At 36.5% G+C, this 13,515-nt stretch overlaps 4 protein-coding genes across 4 annotated transcripts; 3 read left to right on the top strand and 1 right to left on the bottom strand.

Annotated features, from left to right (window-relative positions):
* Positions 1–6: 6 nt before the first annotated feature.
* Positions 7–2,312, top strand: TpMuguga_01g02820 (uncharacterized protein; the record flags this gene model as incomplete). Its single annotated transcript, XM_061305281.1, has 2 exons — positions 7–1,719; positions 1,842–2,312. The coding sequence occupies 2 exons, from the start codon at positions 7–9 to the stop codon at positions 2,310–2,312; spliced, it is 2,184 nt and encodes a 727-aa protein (XP_061161972.1).
* Positions 2,313–2,354: 42 nt separating this feature from the next.
* On the bottom strand, positions 2,355–2,966 carry TpMuguga_01g02010 (uncharacterized protein). The gene is made up of 3 exons (XM_061305169.1): positions 2,751–2,966; positions 2,655–2,720; positions 2,355–2,518 (listed from the first exon to the last, which is right to left on the bottom strand). The coding sequence occupies exons 1-3, from the start codon at positions 2,810–2,812 to the stop codon at positions 2,410–2,412; spliced, it is 237 nt and encodes a 78-aa protein (XP_061161971.1). The 5' UTR covers positions 2,813–2,966; the 3' UTR covers positions 2,355–2,409.
* A 622-nt stretch (positions 2,967–3,588) lies between these two features.
* Positions 3,589–7,551, top strand: TpMuguga_01g02270 (putative integral membrane protein; the record flags this gene model as incomplete). The annotated part of the gene is made up of 2 exons (XM_761002.2): positions 3,589–7,282; positions 7,434–7,551. Exons 1-2 carry the CDS (start codon positions 3,813–3,815, stop codon positions 7,549–7,551), a joined length of 3,588 nt encoding a protein of 1,195 aa, XP_766095.2. The 5' UTR covers positions 3,589–3,812.
* A 632-nt stretch (positions 7,552–8,183) lies between these two features.
* TpMuguga_01g00575 (putative integral membrane protein) lies at positions 8,184–13,465 on the top strand (the record flags this gene model as incomplete). The annotated part of the gene is made up of 2 exons (XM_761001.1): positions 8,184–8,262; positions 8,373–13,465. 2 exons carry the CDS (start codon positions 8,184–8,186, stop codon positions 13,463–13,465), a joined length of 5,172 nt encoding a protein of 1,723 aa, XP_766094.1.
* Positions 13,466–13,515: the final 50 nt, after the last annotated feature.

The following is a 13,515-nucleotide window of genomic DNA, read 5'->3' as shown; positions in this document are numbered from 1 at the left end:
AGCAAAATGTTGAATAGTAAATCGTTTACTCAGATAACCAGGTTCCCGCCTACTAAACATTTGAACGGACAAATACCGCAAAATTTAAAATTCCGCGTTTTCAGAAGTTTTACAAGTTCACAGGAGTTGAATTTGGGTATAGAAAAGTTACATGATTTTGTCATCAGGGACGGGTTTGTGGTTGACGAAAAAGTTCTAGAATGGTCAAAAAAACTTAATTTCAAACGCCAGATTGTTGACTATGAAACTTTGTTGAAGTCAGTGGAAATTTTTTATAGACTAAATGAACCTGAGGGTATGAGTGAAATCCTCAACCATTTTTCAAAGGATATTCATTACATACCAACTGAAATATTAACACAAATAACGAAATTATGTCTAAGAAAACTGAATAATAATGAATTAACACTAAAACTACAGACAGAATTATATTCAAGAATTGTGGATTTTCGTTTAAAACCTGACATCAACACTGTTGAGAGCTTATTATACTGTACGGGCCTTATCAAAGATTATTCCATTGTACATCAAACACTTTCTACTATCATGAATTGTACGGATATAATAAATAATTATAACTCGTTGTTTAAAGTATTAAAACTTTATCACTTTTATTTGTCAAGTAATAGTCTAATTGAGGGTTTTATGGATCATATTATGTCTAATTTAAACCAAATAAGCGGTTACCCAGGAAAAGATTTAGTTAATTGTCTGAGATATTTGCTAAAGATTAGAAATTACATCGAATTTGATTTGGATAATCTTTCAAATATCTTTGCTGGTTGTGAATATAATTTGAAAGATTTAGTGTTGGTTTTGAAGGATATTCACAATTCTACATATTTAGTGCCAGAGCACATTTATTCTCCAATAATAAAGGGAGTCTTTGGTATGATCACCGAGTTGCCTAAAGATTCAATTATCTCATTCATGAGGTTTCTGAATAACCATGAGGTAAAATTAAATCAAGATCAAGCTGACCTTTTAAACTTGAACCTGAGAATTCATCTAAGCACTTGCAATTTCACCACTTCTGATGTTCTAAACACTCTTACATATTATTCTAACCCAAATTACTCTCATCCTCACACTGTAAATAAACTTTATACTTATTTTGTAAACAAAATGAACAAGTCAGAGGATAAGTTTTCGGATGTTAATTTCGAGTTATTCGTTCTGAGTAAGTTTGTGTTGTATTTTAATGATCAAAATAAGCTGAAGAACTTGGCTGCAAAAAGATATTTAAGAGCAATAAACTGGAATTACTTGGCCCTAACAGATAGGACAATTTCATACTGTTTTTACGTATTATATAAAACTGATATAAATCCAGTTAGGCTGGTGCAAAAACTACTTCCAATCTTAAACTCCAATAAGGACCGTTACAAACCTTTAGATTTAGTTCAACTTTTACTCTTCTTCACAAAGTTTAGGAATGAGCATTTTTTCCCAGTGTTGGTGGGTAAGGTACAGCAGAAGCTATTGGATCAAGAATTTAACCCTAAACAACTTGTGATTATCTGTAAATGTCTTTACAGTTATAAGAAAATCTTAGTTTCTAACCTTTTTACACACGTAAATTCAAAAATCGACCAAATGGCCCCTTCCCAAATTTGCACACTATTTAACCTGTACACTAAATCACAATTAAACAATCAAGTTCTAATCAATAACCTAAACCAAATTATCTTAAACAATCTTCACAATTTAAACAACAAAGTATTTTTTTACACTTTTACACAATTTATACTATTTTACACGATTTTACAGTTTAAGAATATTTTGCAATTATTTTATCTATAAATATTGTACTAGTGTAGATTGTGTATGAATGATTGTAGGATGTGGTAAGGTTATTATTACCCATTAAAAGAGGGTATATCAATGATAAGTCGGTGATAGATGAAGTTAAAGGAAGGAATTTAGAGCCATGGCATTACTTTGATGTATTTGACGAGGTTCCGGAGCTTGAGTTGGATGACGACCAGGTTGTCAAGTGTGTTTTAAGCCTATCCCAGAAGAAAAGATCGGAGGATTTTGACAAATTCGCAAGGGCTTTATATGAAAAACTGTTTAAAATAGTGCCAAAACTATCAAGACCACAGGTGAGCTCACTTTTAGCAAGCATTCACTCCTACGGATATACTAAGCCTAAAATTAATCGATTACTAACCAGTGCCCTGAAAAAGTTCTCGCCTTCACAAGAGTCAAAAGTTGATAAAGATGAAAACACAAATTCTCAAATCTTCAGGTTCTTTAGACATATTTCCAAAGGACCGCCACATCTTGATAAAATACACTCCTCAGTATAGTATTACACCTTTATACATGGTATAGATTGTGTATGTTAGGTATAAAAGTGTATTAGTGAGATTATGGGATTAAAGTAGTTTACAGAGAATTAAGTTATTATAGCTGCTGAGGTTTTACGAAGTGGTTTTCATTTACGGGCTCCAAAGGCTCACTCTCTCTGGTCCCTTCACCGGTGAACTCCTCAACCTTGTCCTTATTCGTAACCCTAAACACTTAATCAATAAAAATCAACATTTAATTGTTAAAAACATTCTATTCTTAGATATTTATGTTATTTGGAGAAGGTAATAGTGTTTTATTAACTGAGTTGAAACAAATGTGTAAAATGTGTAAGTTGAAACTTGAGACGTTTCTCAGCGGCCGCCTTAGTAAACTCAGAAGCGTGTTTACTCATGCATTGAGAAAGACTAAAATTAAATATTTCTAGTCAAACATACGACATGGTACCGGATTCACTTGACATTTTCTCGTCCAGTTTCTTCTGAAGATTCAACGACATTTTTGAAATCTGATGAATAAAACAGCGTTAAATGAATTCTAATGGTTAGGAAAATTTATAAAAAATTAAGGAAAATAAAGCACTGACGAATGTGAAACAATTTAAATTAAAATTCTCAAATTCCTACCACACATTTAAGCAAACAAGATAATTTACTTAATATTTTGTTATAAAAACGATAAAATCGAATAAAAATGAAAGTAAAAGTTGTAAAAAATTAATTTTGAGCATTATGTGTAAGCATAGAGGCTAGAAGATTCCACACATTTGTATTTGGGATTAGTGTATAGAATCATTTTGTCACTTACATACACATGTCGGAATGCACAGAGTACTTTATAATGGCCTTTAATTCCATAATTATTGGGAATAAAATGAGTTTTAAGGCCATTTTAAAATATTCTGGCCATATTACTTAGGCCACCTTAATCTGAGAATGACTACCTCTCAGAATCAGAAGAATGCAGCTCCTGACCAAAAGTTCATTTAAAACTAACAAATGCAGACTATTAGTTGTTTTTTGAATGTAAATAATCATTCAGATTATATATTTGACAAATATTCTACAAGGTTAAAACGCTTAAAACTGACTAAAACTACTAAACTAAACTTATTAAACAAAGTTAAACTAATTAATTAAAACTAAACTGATTAATTTACAACCGATTTAAATAAAAATCATATCAAAATGGGTAAAAACTTCATCACCATGAGGAAACTTCATGCGCTGTTGTTTCTTGTTTGTAAGTTTAAATTCAATTAAAACATATATTTAGTGGCAACCACCCAAGTAAAGGGATTTGCTAGGACCAAAAAACTTCCAAGTTCGTTGTTAGAAAATTCAACTGACACTGCGGTTCGGTGTGGGCCTTGGGGGCTATTTAGAGATTGTGACGACAAAAATACCAAGACCAGAATTCGGCTTTGTAAGTACCGGCGAGGAGAAGCACCTGATCTTTCTAACAAAAGAGCTGATTTGACTGAATCTGACTGGGAAAGGATGGAGAATTTTTTTAAAACTACGGGGCCAAAAGATACCGAAGAATATGTTCACCAGCCTGATATACAAACTATACCCTGCGATTACGTTGAACATTCTGCTCCCTCACATGGCACCGGTTCACATTATGGAGAACTACCAAGGTTAAATGTAAGTTCCAGGGAATTCGATCCTGATCGATCTAATTCACATAAAAACTCCCATAATGGTCACCAGGATTCAACAGCCGATTTTAAAATTGATCACAAAATTGAGGAGATCCACGATATAAATGGTATTGATGGATATAAATCAACTGATAAAAAGATTGAATCACCTAAAGTTCCGACTGTTGACACCACCTATTCCAGCTTATCCAAAAATCGTAATAAAGACGATAAAAAACGTAATAACGGAGGAAAAAAACGCAAAAATGACGATAAACGTAATAAAGAAGATAAAAAACGTAAAAGAGGAGAAAGAAGGCGTAAAAATGAAGAGAAACTCATATCCCAGAAAGATGCAGAAGAACTAGCTAGAATTCGTTTGGAGTCTGAACTTGCTACACTCAAATCTAAAAAAGATGCAGAAGAACTTGAAAAAATCAAATTGCAATCTGAACTTGCTACAATCAAATCTAAGAAAGATGCAGAAGAACTTGAAAAAATCAAATTACAGGAACAACTTGATACAATCAAATCTAAGAAAGATGCAGAAGACCTTGAGAAAATCAAATTACAATCTGAACTTGCTACACTAAAGGCCCAAAAAGAATCAGAAGAACTATCTAGAATTCGTTTGGAATCTGAACTTGCTACACTCAAGGCCCAAAAAGAATCAGAAGAACTTGAGAAAATCAAATTACAATCTGAACTTGCTACACTCAAATCTCAAAAAGAATCAGAAGAACTATCTAGAATTCGTTTGGAATCTGAACTTGATACACTCAAGGCCCAGAAAGAATCAGAAGAACAGGCTAGAATCAGATTACAGGAAGAGCAGAATAGAATCATATCAGAAAACCAAATGGCCTTAGAAGAACAAAAAAGGGAGTTTGATGCTGAGCTCGAACGCCAAAATTCAGAATTGCAAAAACAACTAGAACAAATCCGTATAGATCTGGAACATTCTGATAGGGAAAGACGTTTGTTAGAGAAAGAACTTTCCGACCAACTCCAAATTCAGAAGGAAAATGATCCTGATAAAATTCTTGAACTAGAACGAGCGCGCCTTCGTGATGAATGGAATAGAGAACAAGAAACAATAAAAAGAAAATGGGAAGAGAGTCAAGAACATCTTCGTAAAGAGATGATCAGGATGCAAAAAGAATTAGAAGAGCAGGATAGAATCAAGGCCCAAAAAGAATCAGAAGAACTTGAGAAAATCAAATTACAATCTGAACTTGCTACACTCAAATCTCAAAAAGAATCAGAAGAACTATCTAGAATTCGTTTGGAATCTGAACTTGATACACTCAAGGCCCAGAAAGAATCAGAAGAACAGGCTAGAATCAGATTACAGGAAGAGCAGAATAGAATCATATCAGAAAACCAAATGGCCTTAGAAGAACAAAAAAGGGAGTTTGATGCTGAGCTCGAACGCCAAAATTCAGAATTGCAAAAACAACTAGAACAAATCCGTATAGATCTGGAACATTCTGATAGGGAAAGACGTTTGTTAGAGAAAGAACTTTCCGACCAACTCCAAATTCAGAAGGAAAATGATCCTGATAAAATTCTTGAACTAGAACGAGCGCGCCTTCGTGATGAATGGAATAGAGAACAAGAAACAATAAAAAGAAAATGGGAAGAGAGTCAAGAACATCTTCGTAAAGAGATGATCAGGATGCAAAAAGAATTAGAAGAGCAGGATAGAATCAAGGCCCAAAAAGAATCAGACGAACTTGAGAAAATCAAATTACAGGAACAACTTGATACACTCAAATCTAAAAAAGAATCAGAAGAACTAGCTAGAATTCGTTTGGAATCTGAACTTGATACACTCAAGGCCCAGAAAGAATCAGAAGAACAGGCTAGAATCAGATTACAGGAAGAGCAGAATAGAATCATATCAGAAAACCAAATGGCCTTAGAAGAACAAAAAAGGGAGTTTGATGCTGAGCTCGAACGCCAAAATTCAGAATTGCAAAAACAACTAGAACAAATCCGTATAGATCTGGAACATTCTGATAGGGAAAGACGTTTGTTAGAGAAAGAACTTTCCGAACAACTCCAAATTCAACAAGAAAATGTGGAGCGGAACAGTTCTACGGACCAGACCGGAAAAAATGAGTTACCTTTGATTCCAGCATCTGCTGGGGGACTAAAATCTGAGATTTCTCAAAGTGATGTGGAAATCAAGCCTCCTTTCGGTGGGCACGATTTCCCGGAATCAGGTTTATCTCCAATGAAAGGAGATGATTCTTCCATTGAATTTAATATTCCTCCTAAGGATTCCGTTTCAGTTTCAGACTCGGACTATAACAAATCAATGAACAATCTCCATTTACCACATCCAAAGTTAGATTTGAAAGCTCATAATACATCAACTCATCATCCTGAAAGTACTGAAAACACACCAACTCATCATGATGAAAAGGTTAATAAAGTGGAAACCAGCACTGCCAAGGGTGGTGAGGATATTTCAAGCGATGATCAGTTGGCACATGGTTCTAAAGAGTCAAATATTGATAATATTAAATCAAGTACTAGACTTTCAGAGGTGTCAAGGGTTCCTACTTTATTACCACCCGGTGGACCTTTGGTTCCCGAGCCTGAAGAATCTGCGGGTAAAATGTCTGAAAGTATGAAAAATTCTGGTTCAGCGGAAGTTTTAGACTCTGAATCACACAATACCAGTCATACGCCCAACACTCATAATACTATGAATACCAGTCACAGGATCGAATTACCTGATTCCACTCATGAAGAAGATACTGATACTTATGATGATGAGGAAGAATTTAGTGATGATGATGAAGAATTTAGTGACGGCAATGATACTGGTCAAGCGGTTAAATTACCTGATTCCACTCATGAAAATGAAGGAAATACTAGTGATGACACTGAGGACGCGAAAAGATATGAGAACAGTGAAGAATTAGATAGTAGAGTATCCTCAAGACCGGTCCATCCCCATGAAGTTGCGGCGCAATCTCCTGAATTTAAACCTACTAAACAACACGATTCTGACGAACCAGAAGCACATGGTGATGTGGATGGAGCAGACCATAGTGATAATTTAGATGATTTAGACGATACTGACACTGATGATACGGATGAACCAGAGAATAATGATATGGATGAACCAGAGACTACTGATGGTGTGGATAAATTTGATCAGGAAGCTGAGGATTATTACGACGAAGAAAATTCTGAGGATGAGAATGACGAAGGGAACTTTTCTAGAGGTGCAAAGATTGCCGGAGGTATTATTGGTGCCTTAATAGCGATTGGAGCCGCTGGTACAGGCTACCACTTCACATCTAAACGGTATTTCACAACCATATCTTACCATTACCATACTATTATTTTATACAACTATTTATATACACAGTTAATACTACCATAACACTAGTATGATAATGTAAAAATAGTACAATGATAAAATAATGTTACGAGAGGGTTGATAAAAATGTTTTAGAAAGGCGGAAGTGATTGAATTGGACGAGATTGATTTTGACTATGCTCAGGTTGGGGATTGTGAAGAGGTGGAAACGGCGGTTTTGATCACGGAGGATGTTTGGGAGAATGAGGCTTAGGGCTCCTAGGCCCGGGAAAATTTAGGCCCGGAACTGCTCTCTAGGCGGCTAGAATAATTTTGTAGAAAATTTATATTTTATTTTTAAGCATTTTATGTTTATTTTGGTCCATGATAATTTTGGTGGCTGAGATCCCAGGACACGTCGCCAATGCAACGTATTGCAGATTCCATTTGAGGAATGGAAGGCTAAAGAGCTTTTTTCTATTATTAATTGATTCCATCAAAAGCACTCGAAAATCGGTTTATTCATTTTATCGTTTGGACAGTACAAATTTACGCGAGGTACTTTTCTTGCAGTAAATCACCGGAATCTGAAGTTTTTTCTGGATTCCAGGAAGAAAGCCAATCACTGTGAATTTACGCTTTTAGTTTTTAGGGGAAAATCACTAATGTGTATTTTATTTTACAACCAAATCTAAAGGAAGAATTGGCACTTGGCGTTCGATTTAAAAAAGTAATTTAAAGGCCAGATTCTTTTTAACTTCAAAGAATATTTTTATCGTCGTTTATTGGCACGAATCTGAAGAGTTACCGAGCAAAAGATTATCGCCAGTTACCGTAAATCGGTAATTCAGATTTACTACAAAAACCTAAAATGAAGATTAAAAGAATCAACAATATCGCACTAGAATGATTTCAGCCAAAATTTATATATTCGGAGTGACATTTCTTATTTTGTCACTATTTACATTTAATTTTTTCATTCCAGGTTAGATTCTCCACATTTATTCATTCTTCCCCAGTACTTATCCCCTTATTCCCATCATACCATTATACCCATTATATACCTATGTATACACATATATCATAAAAATATAGGTGTCGGAGCTTGGAATGCTAAAGATGTGCTTCCACTAGGCCTGAATAGATATGGTGAGGACCTTCACTTTTTCCATAAAGGGGGTGATTTGGACTCGTTCATCTCCTTGGAAAAGGTGCCCGAATCCTCAGAGCTACGTTCCTCTTTGGCCCAGACAGCAGCTGATACCACTGCTCAGAGGACTGTAATCGCTGCTGGAACCAGCTCAGAAACCTGTACAAGCTGGGAAGACGTCTCAGTTTGCTCCACTAAATCCACCATCAAATGCTTAGATAATGGGAAGCAACACTTGGAAATGTCTTGTTTCCTCATGAACACAGTAACCTGGTCTGACTGGTCCCCCTGTGAAAACAATGTCCAGTACAGATTTGCACTTGATTTCTCTAGCGGGAACACCCAGTATAGATACTGCGGTGATGGAGCAGCTGCGCTGATGAATCGCATGAAGGGTCACACTCCCAAAAAGACGGAACAGGAGATCTTGAAGGAGCGTCTAGAGAAATACGTTAACCTAAACCGCGAACTTCATAAAAAGAATGAAGAAGCGGAGAATCTTTACAATGCGTATATGCAAAAATATGCGAAGTTCTACGATCGGAATAAAGACCTAAATCGAAAAATTAAGGAATTTAATCAGAAAAATGATGAATTTGAAAAGCAAAAGCAGGCTCTAGACGACCAAAAATCCAAGTATGATTCTCTAAATTCTAATCTAGAGGTACGAACCAGAGATTTAGAGCGTGAAAAGGACAATTATAAGCGAAAAACTGATAAATTGGCCGAAATGGAACTTGAATTACAGGAAGATATTAAGTTTTATCACAAGAAACAGGATGAACTTAACGCTGAACGCTTGGCTTTACAAGACAAGGAAAAAGATTACGCTAAACGTTCCGAAGACTTGGAAAGTGAAAGGACCAAAATTCTGGACAAAGATCGAAAATTAGAAGAGGAATTGGCCAGAATTAAAGAAAAGGAGGCAACTTTAACTCAACAACACCAGAAAAAGGATGAAAACCTCACTCAAAGAGAGGAAGCCCTTAAAGTTGAATTGGAGACCAATAAAGGATTACTAGCCAGCATCGAATCACAAAGAACGTCTTTAGCCTCTGAGCAAAGGGAACTGGAATCTAAAAAGCAGGAACAAAAATTATTGGAGGCCAATATCAACACCGAAACTCAGAGGTTGGAGAAACTTAAACAAGAAAACGAAGCCGCAAAGGAACATATGGTCAATTATGGCAAGTTCCTCAGCGAAGAAACTACCAAATTAAACAAAATTAAGAAAGATAATGAAGCTGCTAAAGCCGTTTTAGATGAACGCGAGCAAAAATTGGATGAGGAATCTCAAAAGATTGATCAACTTAAGGTTGAAAATTCCAAAGAGGCTAAGAGGCTACAGGACCTTCAAGCAGACATAGATAAAGAAAAATTGGCAAATACCAAACTTTCTGAACAATTAAATAGGGAAAGAGATGAGCTCGCCACCAAGACTCAGGAACAAGAAAGACTTAAATCTGAGTATGAGAGTAAGAATACCCAGATCCTCGAAACAGAAAAGAATTTACAGAAACAAATCTCTGAAAATGAAACCTTGGCAGCAACTTTGAAGAAGCAAGAGAAGGATATTGAGGCTGAAAATGAAAAAATTAAAAAGGAAATTGAAAGATTAAATCAGGAAGAAAGGAATCAGGCCTATATACTTAAGTATACCGCTAAGCAGCAGTCTCGCAAATCCAGTGCTTTACTAAATAAACAAAAAAATCTTGAAGATCAAATAAGATTAAACACAGAGAAAGCAGCCTCACTCCAATCCCAACAACAGAATTTAACTGAGCAAACCCAGAGAGTACAAGCTGAACTTTCAGATTTGGAACGCCAGCGTGGTGAGGTTCAACAAAAAGAAGAGAAATTAAAGCTTGACACCGCTTCTGTTGAAGAAGCCAAGAAAAAAAATCAACAGAGAGCTTTAGACCTTAAGAAGCAAGAAAACACTGTTCAAGAAAGAGAAAATAAGCTTTTAATTGCTCAGGCCCAAAATATCTCCAAGGCTAAACAGTTGAAAAAAGATCAAGATGTTTTGAATACTAAGTTGGCAGAGCATACTGAAGATGTTAGGCGTAAGACTTTGGAGTTTGAACAAAGGGATAAAACATTGAAAGAGAAGGAATTGGAATATCAGTTGAAGCTTGCCGAGGTTGCAGAGGACCACAAAACTCTATTCAGGGAGCAAAGTTTACTAAATGATGCCAGAGAGCAGCTGAGAAGGGACGAATTGGCTCATATGGAGAAGGAAAAGGAGGCTGAAAAGGCTAGGCAGGCTAAAGAGACAGAACTCTTGGCTACTATTAAGCAACAGGAAACTGAGAGCCTGGCCAGAATCGCTGAAGAAAAGCAAAAACGGGAGGCTGAAATTTTAGCTCAGGAGCAACAATTGCAGCAACGTAGACAAGCACATGACGACCAAATTAGGAGGAGTCAGGAAGAACTTGATAGAAAAATTGCCGACGATAAACAAAAAAGTGCCGAGGCTGAGGAGAGAATTAATAATAGACAAAAAGAAGTTGACGCCCTTAAAAGTGATTTGGAGGCTAAAAACGCAGAAGCTGAGCGTTTGCTTTCTGGTCATTTACATACTAAAGGTGAACTAGAAAAGCTCAAAGCTCAGCTTCAACAACAGAATCTAGCAGCTCAGAAATTAACTAAAACTTTGGAGGAGCAAAATGAGGCTGTAAAACAAGAAAATGCGAGGGCAACTGCTGCTAATCAGGAGGCAAATAGGCTACTAGAATCTAATAGGGCTCAGGCTGCTAGTCTCTCAAGACGGGAAAGCGAATTAGAGGCGAATATGGATGCTTACACCATTAAGTTGAAGTCGGTTCAGGACGAGGATGCTAGACTTACCGCACTTAACAAGACTCTTTTACTCAAAGAAGAATCACTGGGTACTAGAGATCAGAACGTAAAGGATAAGGAACGCCGTGTCTCAGAACGTGAGGCTGAAGTCCTCAAAAAGCAAAAACAACAAGAGAAAACAGAGTCTGAACAGAACCAAAGGCAATCACTTCTCCAATCTCGAGAGAATACTCTGAACCAGAAGGAAAGTCAACAGAGGACGAAGGACCAAGAACAATCTGAGCTATCCCAAAAATTGGCAGATAAACAAGCTGAACTCACTGCTTTGCAGTCGAAATTAGACCAATTGCAAAAAGATTTGGATGCTAGACAACTCCAATTGACTGAAGCTGAGAATGCCGTTAGGCTTAGGGAAACAAAGGCAGACGAGACTGAAAAGGCCCAGAAAAATAAGGCGAATGAGTTACTTTTGGAGGATGAAAAGGTAAAGAGACTTGGTAGGGAAGTTGAGGCTAAGCGCCAATTGGCTATAATTCAAGAAAACAAAAACACCCAAAGGTCTTCAGAATTGGATGAAAAACAGGCAAAAGTTGAAAAACTCGCCACTGACAAGTTAAGAGAACTTGAAACCATAAGAACACAGCAGGCTGAAGAAATTAAGAATGTCAGCACACAATTGAAAAATAAGGAAACTGAGCTTGAGCAGACAATTGCTAAACTGAACGCTAAATATGAAGAGTTGAAACTTGATAATAAATCAGTACTTTCAGCCAATAGAGTTATGCTTTCATCAGCAGAATCTAATTTGATTATCACCAAGTCTGAGTTAAGCCGTACCAAGTCAGATCTTAACACTGTTAAACTAGAATTATCGACTCGTACATCTGAACTTGAGGCTGAGAAGCAGAAAAATTCAACTTTGGAGGCTAAAAATAATGAATTGGAGACTCAACTTTCAACTGCAAAATCCCAATTAACTGAGAAGGGAAATGAGTTATCCCAATGTGTTGTTCGTGAGACAACTCTCAAGAGTGAAAAATCAGATTTAGAATCCCAATTAAAGGTGAAATCAGACCGTTACGATGAAAAGGAGAAGGAGTACGACACTTTGAAAAATTTGCACAAAGAAGCCCAATCTAAGCTTCGTGAGAAGGAATCTGCTGTATCCCAGTGCGAAGTTAAATTATCAGAAAAGAACACACAATTAGAATCCGTAACTGAGCAATTGGGTGGAAAGCAAAAGTCTTTGGAGCAAAAGACTTCAGAACTTGAGGGTAAGGTTTTGGAACTTGCTGACAAGAATCTTGAGCTTGAACGCAAGCAAAAGGAAGTCCTAGACCGTGACGCTCGTTTACTAATTAAGGAAACCCAGGAACTTAAATTACGCAAAACTAACAGTAATTTACTCACTGTTCTTTCCAAATTTGGCGCCGGTGAATCTCTAGCAAATATTATCAATGACGCCTCACTTTGGTCTGAAGATACCAATGAAACTTTAGAACATCTTAAAAAATATTTTAATAAATCCAAACCCGTTCAAACAGCTGAGTTAAATAAACTAAAGAGTGAAAATCCACCAATTCCACCAGAACCTAAACCTACCGAATCTTCAAATACACAAACTGAACTTAATAAACAAACTGAACTTAATAATACACAAAATGAACTTAATAAAGAATTGGGTAAGGAGGTGAGAGGAGAGACTTTGAGTATTGGAGTGACTGACAGGCCGATAATTCAGAGTGAGGTGGAGACTGAGGTGGATTCAACTCATAGAATTCCAGACTTAGATTTAAGGAATGGAATGGTGGATTTGGAAGCAATTGTGCCAAATCCTGAGCAACCAACTCTACAAACACCTACTGACCAGGAGATGGAATCCATCAAAAACACTCCAATCGACACTTTACTACGCAATAACCCAAGTGTCAATTCAAACAACACTAGTGAGAGTAGTGTCAACGAAGTTGGTGCAGCATCAGTTTTAAGATCAACTGGTGGCTCAGGAGGTTCAGGAGGCTCAGGGGGTTCTGTTGGGTCTAGAGGTAAATCAAGAGAAAAACAAGAACCTAATAACAACGGTGACAGTGAAAAAGAGAAGACTGGAAAGCAAGAAAGTACATTTACGGGTGGATTTAAACAGACTAGAATTGGTCAGAGTGTCAAAGGTGCCTCTGCTGCACTTGGAGTTATACTCGTTATCGCAGGTGCCGCATTAGGCGCCAAGAAATTGTAAGTCATACACACAACACTATTATACAAATTATCACAGTTAAATATATTATC

The sequence above is a fragment of the Theileria parva genome, chromosome 1, assembly GCF_000165365.1.
Source record: "Theileria parva strain Muguga chromosome 1, complete sequence, whole genome shotgun sequence".
NCBI classification, from domain to species: domain Eukaryota; phylum Apicomplexa; class Aconoidasida; order Piroplasmida; family Theileriidae; genus Theileria; species Theileria parva.
This window is presented reverse-complemented; position numbering and strand designations above follow the sequence as displayed.

What these genes read in the sequence shown, in the direction of transcription:
- TpMuguga_01g02010 (XM_061305169.1), bottom strand. Translation starts at nt 2,812, where the DNA reads ATGTCGTTGAATCTTCAGAAGAAACTGGACGAGAAAATGTCAAGTGAA. An exon ending in AGTGAATCCGGTACCATGTC is followed by an intron (nt 2,721 to 2,750) that starts GTATGTTTGACT and finishes ATTTAATTTTAG; the next exon opens with TCTTTCTCAATGCATGAGTA. An exon ending in GCCGCTGAGAAACGTCTCAA is followed by an intron (nt 2,519 to 2,654) that starts GTTTCAACTTAC and finishes TTAAGTGTTTAG; the next exon opens with GGTTACGAATAAGGACAAGG.